This window comes from Aquarana catesbeiana, linkage group LG08 (assembly GCF_042186555.1).
Source record: "Aquarana catesbeiana isolate 2022-GZ linkage group LG08, ASM4218655v1, whole genome shotgun sequence".
NCBI classification, from domain to species: domain Eukaryota; kingdom Metazoa; phylum Chordata; class Amphibia; order Anura; family Ranidae; genus Aquarana; species Aquarana catesbeiana.
Window position 1 is genome coordinate 5,856,532 of NC_133331.1, and position 21,287 is coordinate 5,877,818.

Genomic DNA, 21,287 nt, shown 5'->3' on the forward strand with positions numbered 1-21,287 from the left:
AGCAATGGATAGAAGCAGCTCTCCAAGAGATCCTGGAAAAAACGATCGGTCTGAAGCAGTGTGAAGTCGGCTGTCGACAGCAGAGAGCGGCAGAATGTGTCCAACCCCCACCACACACACACACACACACACACACACACACACACGGTTGTTAGAAGGCCCATACACAGAGAGGAGCCGAGAAACTGCCAGATCTGCAAAGACTTCGCAATTTCCCCTCTTACTCCGTTCAATATTAACCCCTTGGTGCAGAGCGTACGCAAATATGCGAACCCCAACTAGACTGGGTTTTTTTTTTCGCGTGGGGTCGCTTATTTGCTTATCTGTCTTTGTGCTGGGAGCGCGCCAAGCCCCGGGTCTTGTATTAACAATCGGGGACCCAAAACTGATGAAGTCAAGAGCCCTGTGACGAAACGCATAGGGGTGGCGGCTGTGTGTTTAAAATACTCCGAACATGGAATACATCAAAAACTACAATAAACCATAATATAAACAAAAAAAATGTAACATAGGTGTACCCATCAGATCACCCTGATGAAGTTTTACATATATATATATATGACTTCATCAGGGTGATCTGATAAAATATATATATATATATATATATATATATATATATATATATATATATATATATATATATATATATATATATATATATATATATATATAATGAGCGAGAGTTTGGTGTGCAGGAACTTGACTGGCCTGCACAGAGTCCTGACCTCAACCCGATCTAATTCATCCCTAAGGTGTTCTATCGGGGTTGAGGTCAGGACTCGCAGGTCAGTCAAGTTCCTCCACTCCAAACTCGCTCATCCGTGTCTTTATGGACCTTGCTTTGTGCTCTGGTGGGCAGTCATGTGGGAAAAGGAAGGGGACGCCCCCAAACTGTTCCCACAATGTTGGGAGCATGAAATTGTCCAAAATGTCTTGGTATACTGACGCCTTTAGAGTTCCCTTCACTGGGACTAAGGGGACAAGACCAACCCCTGAAAAAGACAACCCCCCACACCATAATCCTCCCTCCACGAAATGATTTGGACCAGTGCACAAAGCAAGGTCCCTAAAGACATGGATGAGTAAGTTTGGGATGGAGGAAATTGACTGGCCTGCACAGAGTCCTGACCTCAACCTGATAAAACACCTTTGGGATGATTTAGATCGGGTTGAGGTCAGGACTCTGTGCAGGCCAATCAAGTTCCTCCACCCCAAACGCTCTCATCCATGTCTTTATGGACCTTGCTTTGTGCACTGGGTCAAACTATTTGATGGAGGGGGGATTATGGTGTGGGGGTTGTTTTTCAGGGGTTGGGTTTGGCCCCTTAGTTTCAGTGAAGGGAACTCTTAAGGCATCGGCATATAAAGACATTTTGGACAATTTCATGCTCCAAACTTTGTGGGAACAGTTTGGGGACGGCCCCTTCCTGTTCCAACATGACTGCCCACCAGTGCACGAAGCAAGGTCCATAAAGACATGGATGAGCGAGTTTTGGGGTGGAGGAACTTGACTGACCTGCGAGTCCTGACCTCAACCCGATAGAACACCTTGGGGATGAATTAGATCGGGTTGAGGTCAGGACTCTGTGCAGGCCAGTCAAGTTCCTTCACCCCAAACTCTCATATTTTATATAGTATAACTTCATCAGGGTGATCTTACACCTATGTTACATTTTTTTGTTTGTTTTATATTATGGTTTATTGTAGTTTTTGATGTATTCCATGTTCGGAGTATTTAACCCACAGCCTCCACCCCTATGCATTTCGTCACAGGGCACTTGACTTCATCAGGGGGATGTTGCACTTTATTTTTTGTTTATATTATGGTTTTATGTAGTTTTTGAATTATTCCAAGGTAAAGGAGTATTTAACACACAGGCAAACCACTTAGCAGCTCGCAATGAATAAAATACATTGGGACCCTCTTATTCAGACGCTCTGACCAGTACAGGATCGAGCCTCGTGACATTATCCAAGCCCTGCCCCTACGTGTTTTGTCACAGGGGGATTTTATACCTATTTTACACTTTTATATCCATTTTACACTTTTTTACATTTTAGTTTTTGATTTATTCCACGGTAAAGAAGTATTTTAAAGCGGTTGTATACCCGCAAAATTTTTTTTTTTTTTACCCCTGTAAAGCAAAAGGCATAATGAGCTAGTATGCACCGCATACTAGCTCATTATGAAATACTTACCTTAGAACGAGGCGTCGGTATCTTACCTGGTCCACGTCGAGGGAGCTGTCATGTTGCCTCGGCGTGTCTTCCGGGTATCGCGGTTCCAGCGCTGTGAGTGGCTGGAGCTGCGATGTCATCACTCCCGTGCATGCGCGCGGGAGATTCCTTACCCGGCAAGGTCCGGCAGTTGCCGGGCCTTCAGCCGAGAATCCCCTGTGCGCATGCGCCGCTGCAGTCAGCGGCACATAGCGAGGGGAATATCTCCTAAACCGTACAGGTTTAGGAGATATTTTTTTTACCCACAGGTAAGCCTTATCATAGGCTTTCCTGTAGGTAAAAGTTACAAAAAACACTATACAACCACTTTAACACACAGGCAAACCACATAGCAGCTCGAAAAGAAATAAAATACATTGTGACCCTGTTATTCAGCCGAACTGACCATGTAGAATCGAGCGTCGTGACTTCATCCCTGCCCCTACACGTTTCGTCACAGGACACATGACTTCAGGGGGGTTTTACAGATATTGTACACTTTATTTTTTGTTTATATTATGGTTTTATGTAGTTTTTAATTTATTCCACGGTAAAGGAATTTTTAACACACAGGCAAACCACATAGCAGTTTGCTAAGAATAAAATACATTGTGACCCCCTTATTCAGCTGCACTGACCGTACAGGATCGAGCGCTGTGGCGTCATCCAAGCCCCGCCCCTACGCGTTTTGTCACAGGGCACGTAACTTCCTCAGGGGGATTTTACACTTTATTTTTTCGTTTATAGTATGGGTATTATGTCATTTTTTAATTTATTCCACGGTAAAAGAGTATTTAACATACAGGCAAACCACATAGCAGCTCGCAAGGAATAAAATACATTGTGACTAGGGATGCACCTACACCGATATGGAGTATTTTCACAAATACTCGTACTTACCAAAACCAATACTTTGTGGTGCGATTTGCGCCAATCCAAAATGAATGGGTGCAAATCGCCCCGCAAAGAATCGCATGCAAATTGAACAGAAATGGAGTGCGATTCCTGTCCTGAAACTTGTCTGCCATGAAACCGGTCCCTGGCGCCAAAAAAAGGTTGGGGACCGCAGCTGTAAAGCATTGTATAATGAGTTGTAGTTACGGAAATACAATTTAAATCAGAAGATTTGTTTTTTTTTTTTCCCTCACAGAGCCGAGGATTAGACCTAGAAAAGGCTCTGCAGAAATTGGAGGAGGAGCAACAAAGGTGAGCGAATGGCGGATACATTGATCGTTTATAATTTAAGGTAGTCTGTGATAATCGGCGATATTACTGAAAAAAACTGAAAAGTCAATCTGGATTCATCCTTTTTTTTTTTTTTATGTACAGATGTGAGACGTTTGCCGACACAAACGCACTGCTAAGAGAAGACCTGGAACGCACGCAGAAAGCCAACGAATTCCTGGGAGAAGATCTAGAGAAGCTGACGGCTGATTGGTCAGAAGCCAAACTGGAACTGGAGAGAAAGGAAGAAGAATGGGAGCTGGAGAAGGGGGTAAGAGGCCGAGTGCGGGGCAGTGAGGGGGTGGTGGTGATGGTGGGGGGGTTGGGGGGTAGTCAGTCTGAGGTGGAGATAAAGGTGATGGAACTTCAGCAGGTCGGTGAAAATTAAAATTAGGACACCGCTACAACCCTTGTACAATGTATATAAAAATATGTTTACTGTAAGGCTCGCTTCACACGTGTCCGGCTGCTGGTTCCGAGTCCCGGGTCGGGCTGCTGGTTCCGAGTCCCGGGTCGGGCTGCTGGTTCCGAGTCCCGGGTCGGGCTGCTGGTTCCGAGTCCCGGGTCGGGCTGCTGGTTCCGAGTCCCGGGTCGGGCTGCTGGTTCCGAGTCCCGGGTCGGGCTGCTGGTTCCGAGTCCCGGGTCGGGCTGCTGGTTCCGAGTCCCGGGTCGGGCTGCTGGTTCCGAGTCCCGGGTCGGGCTGCTGGTTCCGAGTCCCGGGTCGGGCTGCTGGTTCCGAGTCCCGGGTCGGGCTGCTGGTTCCGAGTCCCGGGTCGGGCTGCTGGTTCCGAGTCCCGGGTCGGGCTGCTGGTTCCGAGTCCCGGGTCGGGCTGCTGGTTCCGAGTCCCGGGTCGGGCTGCTGGTTCCGAGTCCCGGGTCGGGCTGCTGGTTCCCAGTCCCGAGTCGGGCTGCTGGTTCCCAGTCCCGAGTCGGGCTGCTGGTTCCCAGTCCCGAGTCGGGCTGCTGGTTCCCAGTCCCGAGTCGGGCTGCTGGTTCCCAGTCCCGAGTCGGGCTGCTGGTTCCCAGTCCCGAGTCGGGCTGCTGGTTCCCAGTCCCGAGTCGGGCTGCTGGTTCCCAGTCCCGAGTCGGGCTGCTGGTTCCCAGTCCCGAGTCGGGCTGCTGGTTCCCAGTCCCGGGTCGGGCTGCTGGTTCCCAGTCCCGGGTCGGGCTGCTGGTTCCCAGTCCCGGGTCGGGCTGCTGGTTCCCAGTCCCGGGTCGGGCTGCTGGTTCCCAGTCCCGGGTCGGGCTGCTGGTTCCCAGTCCCGGGTCGGGCTGCTGGTTCCCAGTCCCGGGTCGGGCTGCTGGTTCCCAGTCCCGAGTCGGGCTGCTGGTTCCCAGTCCCGAGTCGGGCTGCTGGTTCCCAGTCCCGAGTCGGGCTGCTGGTTCCCAGTCCCGAGTCGGGCTGCTGGTTCCCAGTCCCGAGTCGGGCTGCTGGTTCCCAGTCCCGAGTCGGGCTGCTGGTTCCCAGTCCCGAGTCGGGCTGCTGGTTCCCAGTCCCGAGTCGGGCTGCTGGTTCCCAGTCCCGAGTCGGGCTGCTGGTTCCCAGTCCCGAGTCGGGCTGCTGGTTCCCAGTCCCGAGTCGGGCTGCTGGTTCCCAGTCCCGAGTCGGGCTGCTGGTTCCCAGTCCCGAGTCGGGCTGCTGGTTCCCAGTCCCGAGTCGGGCTGCTGGTTCCCAGTCCCGAGTCGGGCTGCTGGTTCCCAGTCCCGAGTCGGGCTGCTGGTTCCCAGTCCCGAGTCGGGCTGCTGGTTCCCAGTCCCGAGTCGGGCTGCTGGTTCCCAGTCCCGAGTCGGGCTGCTGGTTCCCAGTCCCGAGTCGGGCTGCTGGTTCCCAGTCCGGCGCGGTTTTGTTCACCGGTTCAGGTGCAAAATTTTTACTTGAATTCACACCTAAACCTCACCCAAAATCACACAGGACTGGTTTTCAGAAACGGACTGCAGCTGCCCAGGATGTGTGTGAAGCGGTTCCATTGAATTCCGCGTCCAATTCGCATATATGTGAACCCAGCCTAAAAAAAGGAAGTTTCATGCTTTTGAGCTTTTATGTTTCCTGTTCATATGCTAGCAGCCATTAGAAGGGTGATTAACCCCTTCAATACCGGGGGCTTTCACCCCCTTCCTGCCCAGGACAAATTTTCAGCTTTCAGCGCTCTCACCCTTTGAAGGACAATTGCGCGGTCATGCGGCACTGTACCCATATGACATATATTTTATTTATTTTATCTATTTTTTTTTTTTTAACTTTCTTTTGTTGTTATTTATTTACCACTGGCGGGGGGGTTATTTTTTGCTAAATAAATGGAAAAAAAAGAACATTTTGAAAAAAAAAAAAAAATTTTTTTCTTAGTCTGTTATAAAATGTTGCTAATAAATCATCTTTCTTCATAAATTTAGCCCGAAATGTATTCTGCTACATTTCTTTGTTAAAAAATAGCCCAAATCAGTGTATATTATTTAGTGTGTAGGAAAGTTATAGAATCCACAATCTATGGGATATATATCCGATAATCGATCAATCCTGACGGTCGATCTCATTTCACAAGGCCTGAAAACACCAGGACAGTACAAAGGACCCCTTTTAGACAGCCCAAGGTACTTAGGAAGAGGCATGATGAGTTTTTTGAAGTTGTAATTTTTTTTTTTTGTCACAATTTTTTTGGAAAATGAAGATAAAAAGTGATCTTGCGGCAAATCTGCCGCAGAGACCGCTTTTATCTCAGAGGACCGCCCGCCATTTTCTGAAAATACTGGTGTTATGGCAGCTAGCTGCTGCCATAAAAAAACGTATTTAGCGTCAAAGTACCTATTTACAGCTACGGCGATTTGCGGCAAGTGGGTAATATTAGGACACCTGGATTACCTGTCCAGGGTTCCCCCTGAAAGTGGCACCGAAGAGGGGGAGGGGCAGATAAGCGGAGTGAGCTTTTGAGTGGATCTCCGCTTTAAACTCCTGGGATATTGATCTGGTCGGGTAAGTAGCAGAGGGGGTTGTTAATCAGTTTTAGCTGCTTTTGGTTTTTGCACTAGATGGGCAACAAGGAGACGACCCCCAAAACAGGAATGGTTTTACAGGTGGAGGCCACTGACATTTTTTTTCCATACGCCTCTTTTCTGACTATTTTTCACTAGTTTTGCATTTGTTTAGGGTTAGTGTCACTACTGTGAGCATGAGGCCATACCTGGACCCTATAGAGGTTGGTGTCACTACTGGTAGTATGAGGCCATACCTTGACCCTATAGAGGTTGGTGTCACTACCGGTAGCATGAGGCCATACCTGGACCCTATAGAGGCTGGTGCCACTACTGGTAGCATGAGGCCATACCTGGACCCTATAGAGGTTGGTGTCACTACTGGTAGTATGAGGCCATACCTGGACCCTATAGAGGCTGGTGTCACTACTGGTAGCTTGAGGCCATACCTGGACCCTATAGAGGTTGGTGTCACTACCGGTAGCATGAGACCATACCTGGACCCTATAGAGGCTGGTGTCACTACTGGTAGCTTGAGGCCATACCTGGACCCTATAGAGGTTGGTGTCACTACTGGTAGCATGAGGCCATACCTGGACCCTATAGAGGCTGGTGTCACTACTGGTAGCATGAGGCCATACCTGGACGCTATAGAGGTTGGTGTCACTACCGGTAGCATGAGGCCATACCTGGACCCCATAGAGGTTGGTGTCACTACTGGTAATATGAGGCCATACCTTGATCCTATAGAGGTTGGTGTCACTACTGGTAGTATGAGGCCATACCTGGACCCTATAGAGGTTGGTGTCACTATTGGTAGCATGAGGCCATACCTGGACCCTATAGAGGTTGGTGTCACTATTGGTAGCATGAGGCCATACCTGGACCCTATAGAGGTTGGTGTCACTACTGGTAGCATGAGGCCATACCTGGACCCTATAGAGACTGGTGTTACTACCGGTAGTATGAGGCCATACCTGGACCCTATAGAGGTTGGTGTCACTATTGGTAGCATGAGGCCATACCTGGACCCTATAGAGGTTGGTGTCACTACTGGTAGTATGAGGCCATACCTTGACTCTATAGAGGTTGGTGTCACTACTGGTAGTATGAGGCCATACCTGGACCCTATAGAGGTTGGTGTCACTACTGGTAGTATGAGGCCATACCTGGACCCTATAGAGGTTGGTGTCACTACTGGTAGTATGAGGCCATACCTGGACCCTATAGAGGTTGGTGTCACTACTGGTAGCATGAGGCCATACCTGGACCCTAGAGGTTTCACAGGCAGTGCAACTCCTCCAGGATGGCACATCAATACGTGACATTGTCAGAAGGTTTGCTGTGTCTCCTATACAAGGAGACGGGCAGTTTCTCTAGGAGAACTGGACAGGGCCGTAGAAGGTCCTTAACCCATCAGCAGAACCGGTATCTGATCCTTTGTACCCATGTGACATTTTTATCAGGTTTTTTTTCACACAAATAGAGCTTTCTTTAGTGGTATGTAATGACCACTGGGGTTTTATTTTTATTTATTTTATCATTCACTGGGTTTTCTCCTTCTTTTTAATTTTTTTATCGTAAAATAAAAAAAAAAAAGGAGAAAGCTCTATTTGTGTGAAAAAAAACGAATAAAAATATCATATGAGTACAGTGTTGTATGACCGCGCAATTGTCATTTTAAAGTGTGACGGCGCTGAAAGCTGAAAATTGGCCTGGGCAGAAAAGGGGGGGGGGGGGGAGTGCCGGTATTGAAGGGGTTAATTTAGATAATGAAGTCTTTGTTCTCGGTAATATTTTTGGGGGTCGGATCTTTGTTGTGTGTTGGGTACAGATGTACATCAGCCGGATACAAGGGGAGAAGTCCCGCCTCCTGCATCTGTGGACCGAGGTCGTCTCATTTCATCGCCTTTTTCGGGAACTGAAAACCGCAACAGAAAGGTAACGGGGCAAAAATCCGTGAAGCGTGCAGTGAGTGTGAATTTCATTTTTCTTTGCAACAATTTTTCTCAGAATGTTATTTCGGTACATTGTTGCTTATTAAGCAGATTTATTTCCTAACTTCCTTTTTAGCAGATCTTCAAAGCTGAAGTTTAATCCGCTGTATATTTTGCTTTCCCCGGTTCCTTCCCTCATTACCGAGCAAATGCCATCTTCTATAAAATCTTTCCATGTTCATTATCCTCCTTATTTTGGGTATAGTGATGTCATCATGGGGTCTTTGTGATTCTTTAGGCCAGGGCTCTCCAAATGTTTTACTTTGAGGACCACATTGTATATTTTACACAAATTCGCAGGCAGTACAGTATGTCCACATCAGGGTTCCCATCACCCATCAGAGTCTCCCACAAATTGGTGTCTACATCAAGGCCCCCCACATTTGTGTCTATAGCAAAGCCCTCATATACACGTTCCCATGGGGGCCCCCTGCACGTACGTGTCTCCATCAAGGCCCTCATATACGCGCCCCCGTGTGGGGCCCCCCCCGCGCGCCCCCGTGTGGCCCCCCCACCCCCGCGCATCCCCATGTGGGCCCCCCTTGCGCACACGCGTTGCCATCAAAGCCCTCACATACACGTTCTCATCGGGGCATTGGTGGTCAGTGGGACTAAAACAAAATTACATTATTGGTGTCAGTGGAAGGAATAGTGTCCCATCATTGGTGTCAGTGGGAGGAATAGTGTCCCATCATTGGTGTCAGTGGGAGGAATAGTGTCCCATCATTGGTGTCAGTGGGAGGAATAGTGCCCCATCATTGGTATCAGTGGGAGGAATAGTGCCCCATCATTGGTATCAGTGGGGGGAATAGTGTCCCATCATTGGTGTCAGTGGGGGGAATAGTGTCCCATCATTGGTGTCAGTGGGAGGAATAGTGTCCCATCATTGGTGTCAGTGGGAGGAATAGTGTCCCATCGTTGGTGTCAGTGGGAGGAATAGTGCCTCATCATTGGTGACGGTGGAAGGAATAGTGTCCCATCATTGGTGTCAGTGGGAGGAATAGTGCCCCATCATTGGTGTCAGTGGGAGGAATTGTGTCCCATCATTGGTATCAGTGGGAGGAATAGTGTCCCATCATTGATGTCAGTGGGAGGAATAGTGCCTCATCATTGGTGACGGTGGAAGGAATAGTGTCCCATCATTGGTGTCAGTGGGAGGAATAGTGCCCCATCACTGATGTCAGTGGGAGGAATAGTGCACTTCTTATTATTGGTGTCAGTGGGAGGAATAGTGCCCCATCATTGGTGTCAGTGGGAGGAATCTTGCCCCATCATTGGTGTCAGTGGGAGGAATCTTGCCCCATCATTGGTATCAGTGGGAAAATTAGTTTCCTGTCTCTCTGGTGTCATTGGTTGGATTAGTTCCCCGTTATTTGTGTCAGTGGGAGGAACAGTGACCCATCATTGGTGTCAGTGAGAGGAATAGCGCCCTGTTGTTGGTGTCAGTGGGAGGAATAGTGGCCCATTGTTGGTGTCATTTGGAGAAATAGTGCCCCATCATTGGTGTCAGTGGGAGGAATAGTGCCCCATCATTGGTGTCAGTGAGAGGAATAGTGACCCATTGTTGGTGTCAGTGGGAGGAATAGCATCCTGTTGTTGGTGTCAGTGGGAGGAATGGTGCCCCAAGAGCCATATAAAGGCAAGCAAAGGGCCACATCTGTCTTGTGGGCTGCAGTTTGGGGACTCCTGCTCTAGTGTATTCCACATGTTTTGTAAGACTCAGTGAGGACACATATTGCCACTAGGCCTACACATCAGGAGCTATTGTTTTAGACTTTTCTTTTTTTTTCTTTTGATCAGATGCTGTGACTTAGCTGTGATTTTAATCCTGACAGAGATTTATCTGCCCTGCACGCTGATTGGACAAGATGTTCCTGCCTCCTGCAAACCTCATGTTCCTCCTTCATCTCATGGAGGCTTCAGGAGCCACACAGAGGGCCAGAACCTCCAAACTATCTCCTAGTTCGATGGAACCATGGAGTGAAAACGGTGGAAGAAGCCGAACAGGAATATACCTCAGACACGGAGATGGCAACAAAGGCTGTCGAGTCGTCATTTGAGACTTCTGGACCCAAAGAGCAATCCACAAGATTAAAAATGGAGTCCTCTGAACATGTTATGGACAGGTCACATGTGGAGACCTTGGAAGTTGAGCTAACGTCACTTAGGTCACAACTCAAGACTGCAGAACAGGAGGCAAGCATTCTGAGGTCAAACTTGGAGACATCCGGAGGGGAAGTGGACTTGCTGAGATCACAACTGGAGGCCTCGGGACAGGAAGTGGACTTGCTGAGATCACAACTGGAGGCCTCGGGACAGGAAGTGGACTTCCTGAGATCACAACTGGAGGCCTCGGGACAGGAAGTGGACTTCCTGAGATCACAACTGGAGGCCTCAGGACAGGAAGTGGACTTCCTGAGATCACAACTGGAGGCCTCAGGACAGGAAGTGGACTTCCTGAGATCACAACTGGAGGCCTCAGGACAGGAAGTGGACTTTCTGAGATCACAACTAGAGGCCTCAGAACAGGAGTCAAGCTTAATGAGGTCACAGTTAGAAAACGTTAATGAGGAAACTAGCTCAATGAAGGCGCAACTTCAAGAAGCAGATCTGGAAATAAACAAGATGAGGTCCAATCTTGAGACAACTGAACAGGAAGTAAGCTTGATGAGGGTAAACCTCGAAGAAGCAAAGCAGGAAGCAAGCTTATTGAGGTCGCAACTGGAAAAAGAACAAGAAACAGAATTAGAGTCCCTGAATTCTCTGAAGTCACAATTGGAACTATCAAAGCTGGAAGTTAAATCCCTGACATCCCTAGCTGAAGCATCGGAACAGGAAGTGAGTTCATTAAAGTCCCGGCTGGGCGTGTCGAAGCAGGAAGTGAATTTGCTGAAGTTAAAACTTGAGTCCTCTTTACATAAATTGGAGTCAAGCAAGCTCCATACTGATGAGCTAGAGCAGGAATTGCTTCCCATCCGGTCACAGTTGGATGGTTGCTCTCTGGAAGTGGAGTCTCTTAGGTCACGTCTGAAGGAGCGGGAAGTGGAAGTGACGTCTCGCTTCCATCACATGGAGCAAGAGCTGCGAGAAAGCCAGTAAGTACTGCAATGAACTACAGTTATATTTTTAACATTCAGCTGCATTCACTGTTTATCTTTACTTGTAGCTTTTGCCTACTTATTACCTTTTTATGTGCAATAATCATTCGTTTGATCCTGGAAAGGATGATAAAACCTCATTTAGTATTGTATTAATTGACACGAGATTTAAAGGGATTGTAAACATTTTTTTGTTTCTTAAAAATAACAATCATGTCATACTTACCTGCTCTGTGTAATGGTTTTGCACAGAGCAGCCTCTAGGCTCCTCACCCCCCACTGAGTGCCCCCCTAGCAGGCCGCTTGCTATGAGGACACTTGTGCAGGCTTGCTCCCAAGCCAATGTTCTGTCGATTACTGCAGATCGTCGGCTAACGCCTCCACCGATATGCGCAGAAGTGGCGTAACTCCAGCGCGTGACGTGAACACTGTGCATGCGCAGATCATCGGAAGGTATTATCTGATCTGCAGTAATCGACAGAACACCGGCAGGGGCTGCAGCACTGAGGTGCAATGAAAAATCCCCCCTGGTGAAGGGAAGGTGCTCACCGCTGCTCCCAGATTTGTGGCAGTTGTGTGCAAGGCTTCCTCTCTCCTCCCACCTTTCACTGCCTCCTCCTTCTCCTCCTCAGTCTCCCTCGCAGCGACACGTGACCACCGCCACACACACTATACAGTACACTGTGTAGAGCCCAGAGAGCGAGGCAGAATCAGACGAACAGATTCTACCTCTGCGCTTTGCTGATCATCGGGATAATGAGTCAGACGATCTGCGCATGCGCAGTGTTGACTGCAGTGTTGACGTCACGCCAGCTGATCGGCAGATCAGGTGGCGTGACGTCACTAGTGGGCATGCGCAGATCATCAGAGTCTGAGAAGACTGAGGACGTCTAGTAGCAGAAAAGAATTCCACCTCCTGGAAGACCACTGTAAGAAAAAAAAAAAATTGCCCTGGTGTAGGGTTTTAAGTGGAACTCGAGGAAAGTAGCTAAACACCATCCGATGGAAAGGTATATGAATGATACGGAAAGATGAACTGCCTATTCTAGATCTACACGTGTCACATGTCTAACTAGGCAGTATGAAAAATGTGTTTAAATCACAAGACAGGCAATTTAGAATTCTAAACAGTTTGTCAGGTAAAATAGTAAACATATAATGGCCAAAAATATGTGAACCCCTGACCATCACACTTCTTATATAGCCAAATAGGGGCGTTGCTGGGTCTACAAAAGATCTGGGGCAGCGTAGTAAAGAAAGTCATACGCTTGGGCGGGCATACACATGTAAATACAGCAATATAGGTGTGTGCGTATATCCCCAGAGAGCTCCCCACTTACATCAGGGTCCCCAGAGAACCCCCCTTACATCAGGGTCCCCAGAGAACCCCCCTTACATCAGGGTCCCCAGAGAACCCCCCTTACATCAGGGTCCCCAGAGAACCCCCCCTTACATCAGGGTCCCCAGAGAACCCCCCCTTACATCAGGGTCCCCAGAGAACCCCCCCTTACATCAGGGTCCCCAGAGAACCCCCCCTTACATCAGGGTCCCCAGAGAACCCCCCTTACATCAGGGTCCCCAGAGAACCCCCCTTACATCAGGGTCCCCAGAGAACCCCCCTTACATCAGGGTCCCCAGAGAACCCCCCCTTACATCAGGGTCCCCAGAGAACCCCCCTTACATCAGGGTCCCCAGAGAACCCCCCTTACATCAGGGTCCCCAGAGAACCCCCTTACATCAGGGTCCCCAGAGAACCCCCCCTTACATCAGGGTCCCCAGAGAACCCCCCCTTACATCAGGGTCCCCAGAGAACCCCCCCTTACATCAGGGTCCCCAGAGAACCCCCCTTACATCAGGGTCCCCAGAGAACCCCCCTTACATCAGGGTCCCCAGAGAACCCCCCCTTACATCAGGGTCCCCAGAGAACCCCCCCTTACATCAGGGTCCCCAGAGAACCCCCCCTTACATCAGGGTCCCCAGAGAACCCCCCCTTACATCAGGGTCCCCAGAGAACCCCCCCTTACATCAGGGTCCCCAGAGAACCCCCCCTTACATCAGGGTCCCCAGAGAACCCCCCCTTACATCAGGGTCCCCAGAGAACCCCCCCTTACATCAGGGTCCCCAGAGAGCCTCCCCCTTACATCAGGGTCCCCAGAGAGCCCCCCCTTACATCAGGGTCCCCATAGAGCCTCCCCCTTACATCAGGGTCCCCAGAGAGCCCCCCCTTACATCAGGGTCCCCAGAGAGCCCCCCCCTTACATCAGGGTCCCCAGAGAGCCCCCCCCTTACATCAGGGTCCCCAGAGAGCCCCCCCCTTACATCAGGGTCCCCAGAGAGGCCCCCCCCTTACATCAGGGTCCCCAGAGAGCCCCCCCTTACATCAGGGTCCCCAGAGAGCCCCCCCTTACATCAGGGTCCCCAGAGAGCCCCCCCCTTACATCAGGGTCCCCAGAGAACCCCCCCTTTGCATCAGGGTCCCCAGAGAGCCTCCCTTTGCATCAGGGTCCCCAGAGAGCCCCCCCCCTTACATCAGGGTCCCCAGAGAACCCCCCCTTTGCATCAGGGTCCCCAGAGAGCCTCCCTTTGCATCAGGGTCCCCAGAGAGCCTCCCTTTGCATCAGGGTCCCCAGAGAGCCTCCCCTTTGCATCAGGGTCCCCAGAGAGCCTCCCCTTTGCATCAGGGTCCCCAGAGAGCCTCCCCTTTGCATCAGGGCTCCCAGAGAGCCCCCCCCACTTACATCAGGGTCCCCAGAGAGCCCCCCCACTTACATCAGGGTCCCCAGAGAGCCCCCCCACTTACATCAGGGTCCCCAGAGAGCCCCCCCCCTTAAAATCAGGGTCCCCAGAGAGCCTCCCCCTTAAAATCAGGGTCCCCAGAGAGCCTCCCCCTCAACATCAGGGTCCCCAGAGAGCCTCCCCCTTAACATCAGGGTCCCCAGAGAGCCTCCCCCTTGACATCAGGGTCCCCAGAGAGCCTCCCCCTTAACATCAGGGTCCCCAGAGAGCCTCCCCCTTGACATCAGGGTCCCCAGAGAGCCTCCCCCTTGACATCAGGGTACCCAGAGAGCCTCCCCCTTGACATCAGGGTCCCCAGAGAGCCTCCCCCTTGACATCAGGGTCCCCAGAGAGCCTCCCCCTTAACATCAGGGTCCCCGGAGAGCCTCCCCCTTAAAGAGGGAGTCCACCTAAAAAAAAAATATTAAAAGCCAGCAGCTACAAATACTGCAGCTGCTGACTTTTAATAAATGGTCACTTACCTGTCCCAGGGTCCAGCAATGTCGGCAGCCGACGCCGATCACTCGCTCGACTCTCGGCAGCTCCCGCCGCCATCCTAGGTGAGGGAATCAGGAAGTAAAGCGTTGCGGCTTCACTTCCAGGCTCCCTACTGCGCATGCGCGAGTCGCACTGCGCGTCATAACTGGTCCCCGCTCTCTCCTGGGAGCTGTGTGTTTCCCAGGAGACAGCGCGGAGGGACAGGAAGAGGCATAGACTCCCATGGGAGTCTATGCCGGAAGTGGGTGCAAATACCTGTCTTAGACAGGTATCTGCACCCCCCTCCCCCCTGAAAGGTGCCAAATGTGACACCGGAGGGGGGGAGGGTTCCAAAAAGCGGAAGTTCCATTTTTGTGTGGAACTCCGCTTTAAATCAGGGTCCCCAGAGAGCCTCCCCTCCCCTTGGGGACCCCTGCAGAGACTCAGGGCTATGGGCTCCAGATTCTGGGCTATAGCCCCAAAAACCACCCCCTAGCGACGCCACTGGCCAAAAGCATGTGGACTCTCCTCTAAATTTTTGAGTTCAGGTGCTTCCAGTGAAGGGCCCTTTTTAATATACATCATACAAAATCTTTGTAGACAATTGTACTCTTCCAGCCTTGTGGAAACCAGAAGACCCCTTTCTGGTCCAGCATAGCTGTGCTCCCCAACCCCCCCCCCAGTGTACAAAACCAGCTCCATAAACACATGGTTTGACCAGTTTGCTGTGGAGGAACTCCAGTGGTTTCTTCACAGAGCTCTGACCTGATCCCTACTCAACACCTTTAGGATGAATTGGAACGCCAATTGTGAGCCAGGTCTTCTTGCCAGATTAGGGGAGGCTATTATGGCTAGAAAGGGTGACCAACTCCATATTATTGTCCTTGGTTTTGGAATGGAACGTCCAGCAAGTTTATACGTTTTTATACGTTTGCCCTTTATGGTGTTGACTTCCCCATACAGCTGTTATGCAACAAGTAGGATAGCGATGGTTGTTGGCCATGGAGGCATCTCGTCCCGGAGGTTTGTCTGTAAATCTTTGTCTGTAACACTTTCTTTTCTACCTCCTTTTTAAAGCCGACAATCGCTCGATGCTGTTGCGTCAGAACGTTCAGATCTTCTCCACGATGTTGTGTTGTTGCGTGAAGAGCTGCTGCGCACTCGTCTGGAGTTTGACCTCTCCCGTGATGAAAACTCGGGTCTACAGAGTGCTCTTCACAAGGTAGCCTAACCCAAGGAGGTGTATCTTCACATCCCTATGTCTGACAATGCATGTGTAGCCTCCTCCTAGTTCAGAGTAGGCTGCTGGGTACATTTCGTTTGGCTCCTCTGTAAACATTGGAGCAGGGGGTTGATTAGGGCTGTTCAGTGGATTAGGGCGCCTCACTAATGAGGCGGCACTGATGGGCACTAATGAGGCTGCACTGATGGGCACTAATGAGGCTGCACTGATGGGCACTAATGAGGCTGCACTGATGGGCACTAATGAGGCTGCACTGATGGGCACTAATGAGGCTGCACTGATGGGCACTGTAATAAGGAGAGCCGGCAAAACTGTAATCCTTGAAGTGACGTTTATTGGTACATCAGAGTGACAATAAAACAATAAAGCTGACGCGTTTCGGCAATAGCCTTAGTCGTAGCTCACGACTAAGGCTATTGCCGAAACGCGTCAGCTTTATTGTTTTATTGTCACTCTGATGTACCAATAAACGTCACTTCAAGGATTACAGTTTTGCCGGCTCTCCTTATTACTGTTGCATTGGAGTGTGTTGGGACACATCGAGCCTTGGCACCTGTGAGTGGACCTGGTGTATTGATTAAGTTGTCCCTGTAGAGAGCGCTGTTACCTTTCTTCTTTTCCATACTGATGGGCACTGATCAGGCGGCACTGATGGGACTGCACCGATGGACAGCACTGATGATGAGGCACTGATTGGCAGCACCAGTAGGTGGCACTTTTTCTTTTTCTAAAAGTCTCTTGTGAAATCAGGCGGTCTCTTTCACAAGAGACTTTTAGAAAAAGAAAAAGTGCCACCTACTGGTGCTGCCAATCAGTGCCTCATCATCAGTGCTGTCCATCGGTGCAGTCCCATCAGTGCCGCCTGATCAGTGCCCATCAGTATGGAAAAGAAGAAAGGTAACAGCGCTCTCTACAGGGACAACTTAATCAATACACCAGGTCCACTCACAGGTGCCAAGGCTCGATGTGTCCCAACACACTCCAATGCAACAGTAATAAGGAGAGCCGGCAAAACTGTAATCCTTGAAGTGACGTTTATTGGTACATCAGAGTGACAATAAAACAATAAAGCTGACGCGTTTCGGCAATAGCCTTAGTCGTGAGCTACGACTAAGGCTATTGCCGAAACGCGTCAGCTTTATTGTTTTATTGTCACTCTGATGTACCAATAAACGTCACTTCAAGGATTACAGTTTTGCCGGCTCTCCTTATTACAGTGCCCATCAGTGCAGCCTCATTAGTGCCCATCAGTGCAGCCTCATTAGTGCCCATCAGTGCCGCCTCATTAGTGCCCATCAGCGCCGCCTCATTAGTGCCCATCAGCGCCGCCTCATTAGTGCCCATCAGCGCCGCCTCATTAGTGCCCATCAGCGCCGCCTCATTAGTGCCCATCAGCGCCGCCTCATTAGTGCCCATCAGCGCCGCCTCATTAGTGCCCATCAGCGCCGCCTCATTAGTGCCCATCAGCGCCGCCTCATTAGTGCCCATCAGCGCCGCCTCATTAGTGCCCATCAGCGCCGCCTCATTAGTGCCCATCAGCGCCGCCTCATTAGTGCCCATCAGCGCCGCCTCATTAGTGCCCATCAGCGCCGCCTCATCAGCGCACATTATTGAAGGAGAAAAATTACCTGTTTGCAAAATTTAATAACAAACTATTAAAACTTTTTTTTTTTTTTTTTAATTTTTAGCCTTTTTTTTTTTTTTTTTTGTTTAGCATCCCTTAGTAAAAACACCACACACAGTACTCATAAACACTGGCTAGGCACATAGTTAACCCTTCGATCGCTCCTAGATGTTTAACCCCTTCCCGACCAGTGTCATTAGTACAGTGACAGATTGTCCACTACAATATGTCCCGCTATAAGTCGCCATTACTAGTATTAAAAATAAATAAATTCAATAAAAATATCTTATAGTTTGTAGACACTATAACGTTTGCATAAGCCAATCTATATATACGCTTATTGGGATTTCTTTGACCAAAAATATGTACCAGAAAGTAAAAAATATTGTTTTTTTTTTTTTTATTTTATTTTTTCACATTTCTCAGGTGTGAACCAGCCTCAGTGCCCAGCTAAAAAGGGACTCCTGTAAACTAATCCCACAATACTCCCTCCATTGGAAAGAACTTTCTTTTCCCCCCCAATGTCAGCAGACTGGTGTAGAAAAGGTCGCACAGCGGCGGCCACATGTGCTAATGATGTAGAGCTGCTTTATATATAAGAGGGGCAGCGGCCCTTCTGACCCCCCCCCCATGCTGCGCCCACATTCGCGCCATGGATAGGCGGGAAGAGAGGCTGAACGTTCCTCTATGACAAGTCACACTTCCGACAGGATGCTCCAACCGCCACGCCCGCTTTAAATGACCCCTTTTTTTGTATTCTTCAGGCAGAAAAGAGGATCGCTGAGCTACTTGTAGAGCAAAACCGTCAGAAGAAAGATGTAGAAGATCTTCAAGATGCCGCGAGCAAGATGGGAGACCTAAATCAAGCGTTGTCATTGGATAAAGTGGAACTGAACAATCTGCTGCAACAAGTAAATAATCCGTTCATTCACTGCAATAAAATGTTAGTTACACTAAGCCCCTCCCCCTTCACACCCAATGCGGCATAGAAATCGCGCTACTTCACCGCCATTTCAAAGCCGTCAGGAAGTGCGAAAAAAGTAGGAAAAAAAAAACTATTGTTTAGACGTGCACTGCCAATATTTGTTTGTCTTCCTTTTCATTTCATTCATTTTTATTTATTTATTTATTTTTTTTGTAAATTTCGAGAATTCAAGATTTCAGAAATTCGAAAATTTGGAAATCTGAAAATCCAAAAATAAGAAAGAAAATTTGAAATAATAACTAACTAACTATTAGATTATAGGTATTGGAATTTTCTTTTTTTTTAAATTTTGGCTGTTAGTGAATGTAACGAATTCAAATTTATCTCAAGTTTCGAATTATTCAAAATAACTAATGCCGCTTCTAAACAAATGGAACGGAACAAATGAATAGTTAATAATAATAATAATAAAAAGTAATTTGTTACATTCCACTTGTTTTAACCACTTCAGCCCCGGAAGGATTTACCCCCTTCCTGACCAGAGCACTTTTTACAAATTGGCACTGCGTCGCTTTAACTGCTAATTGCGCGGTCATGCAATGCTGTAACCAAACGAAATTTGCGTCCTTTTCTTCCCACAAATAGAGCTTTCTTTTGATGGTATTTGATCACCTCTGCCGTTTTTATTTTTTGCGCTATACACGGAAAAAGACCGAAAATTTTGAAAAAAAATGATATTTTCTACTTTTTGTTCTAAAAAAAATCCAATAAACTCAATTTTAGTCATACATTTAGGCCAAAATGTATTTGGCCACATGTCTTTGGTAAAAAAAATGTCAATAAGTGTATATTTATTGGTTTGCGCAAAAGTTATAGTGTCTACAATCTAGGGTACATTTTCTGGAATTTACACAGCCTTTAATTTATGACTGCCTATGTCGTTTCTTGAGGTGCTAAAATGGCAGGGCAGTACAAAACCCCCACAAATGACCCCATTTTGGAAAGTAGACACCCCAAGGAAATTGCTGATAGGCATGTTGAGCCCATTGAATATTCATTTTTTTTGTCCCAAGTGATTGAATAATGACAAAAAAAAAAAAAAAAAAATTACAAAAAGTTGTCACTAAATGATATATTGCTCACACAGGCCATGGGCATATGTGGAATTGCACCCCAAAATACATTTAGCTGCTTCTCCTGAGTATGGGGATACCACATGTGTGGGACTTTTTGGGAGCCTAGCCGCGTACGGGGCCCCGAAAACCAATCACTGCCTTCAGGATTTCTAAGGGCGTACATTTTTGATTTTACTCCTCACTACCTATCACAGTTTTGAAGGCCATAAAATGCCCAGATGGCACAAACCCCCCCCAAATGACCCCATTTTGGAAAGTAGACACCCCAAGCTATTTGCTGAGAGGCATGTTGAGTCCATGGAATATTTTATATTTTGACACAAGTTGCGGGAAAGTGACAATTTATTTATTTATTTATTTTTTTTTGCACAAAGTTGTCACTAAATGATATATTGCTCACACAGGCCATGGGCATATGTGGAATTGCACCCCAAAATACATTCTGCTGCTTCTCCTGAGTATGGGGATACCACATGTGTGGGACTTTTTAGGAGCCTAGCCGCGTACGGGACCCCGAAAACCAATCACCGCCTTCAGGATTTCTAAGGGTGTACATTTTTGATTTTACTCCTCACTGCCTATCACAGTTTCGGAGGCCATGGAATGCCCAGGTGGCACAAACCCCCCCCCAAATGACCCCATTTTGGAAAGTAGACACCCCAAGCTATTTGCTGAGAGGCATGGTGAGTATTTTGCAGCTCTCATTTGTTTTTGAAAATGAAGAAAGACAAAAAAAAAAAATTTTTTTTTCTTTTTTTAATTTTCAAAACTTTGTGACAAAAAGTGAGGTCTGCAAAATACTCACTATACCTCTCAGCAAATAGCTTTGGGTGTCTACTTTCCAAAATGGGGTCATTTGGGGGGGGTTTGTGCCACCTGGGCACTCCATGGCCTCCGAGACTGTGATAGGCAGTGAAGAGTGAAATCAAAAATTCACGCCCTTAGAAATCCTGAAGGCGGTGCTTGGTTTTCGGGGTCCCGTACGCGGCTAGGCTCCCAAAAAGTCTCACACATGTGGTATCCCCGTACTCAGGAGAAGCAACAGAATGTATTTTGGGGTGTAATTTCACATATTCCCATGGCATGTTTGAGCAATATATCATTAAGTGACAACTTTGTGCAAAAAAAAAAAAAAAAAATTTGTCTCTTTCCCGCAACTTGTGTCACAATATAAAATATTCCATGGACTCGACATGCCTCTCAGCAAATAGCTTGGGGTGTCTACTTTCCAAAATGGGGTCATTTGGGGGGGGTTTGAACTGTCCTGGCATTTTATGCACAACATTTAGAAGCTTATGTCACACATCACCCACTCTTCTAACCACTTGAAGACAAAGCCCTTTCTGACACTTTTTGATTACATGAAAAAATTATTTTTTTTTGCAAGAAAATTACTTTGAACCCCCACACATTATATATTTTTTTAAAGCAAATGCCCTACAGATTAAAATGGTGGGTGTTTAATTTTTTTTTCTCACACAGTATTTGCGCAGCGATTTTTCAAACGCATTTTTTGAGGAAAAACACACTTTTTTACATTTTAATGCACTAAAACACACTATATTGCCCAAATGTTTGATGAAATAAAAAAGATGATCTTAGGC

General features: G+C 48.2%; 1 protein-coding gene across 1 annotated transcript in view; it reads left to right on the plus strand.

The window, feature by feature from the left end:
- LOC141105562 (uncharacterized) overlaps positions 1-21,287 on the plus strand; it is a 104,953-nt gene that overhangs the window by 29,663 nt on the left and 54,003 nt on the right. Inside the window, exons 4-9 of the mRNA XM_073595454.1 lie at positions 3,368-3,423; positions 3,547-3,712; positions 8,243-8,349; positions 10,241-11,500; positions 15,833-15,977; positions 18,387-18,533. Coding sequence (XP_073451555.1) covers positions 3,368-3,423; positions 3,547-3,712; positions 8,243-8,349; positions 10,241-11,500; positions 15,833-15,977; positions 18,387-18,533 — 1,881 coding nt within the window. The remainder of the gene's footprint in view (positions 1-3,367; positions 3,424-3,546; positions 3,713-8,242; positions 8,350-10,240; positions 11,501-15,832; positions 15,978-18,386; positions 18,534-21,287) is intronic.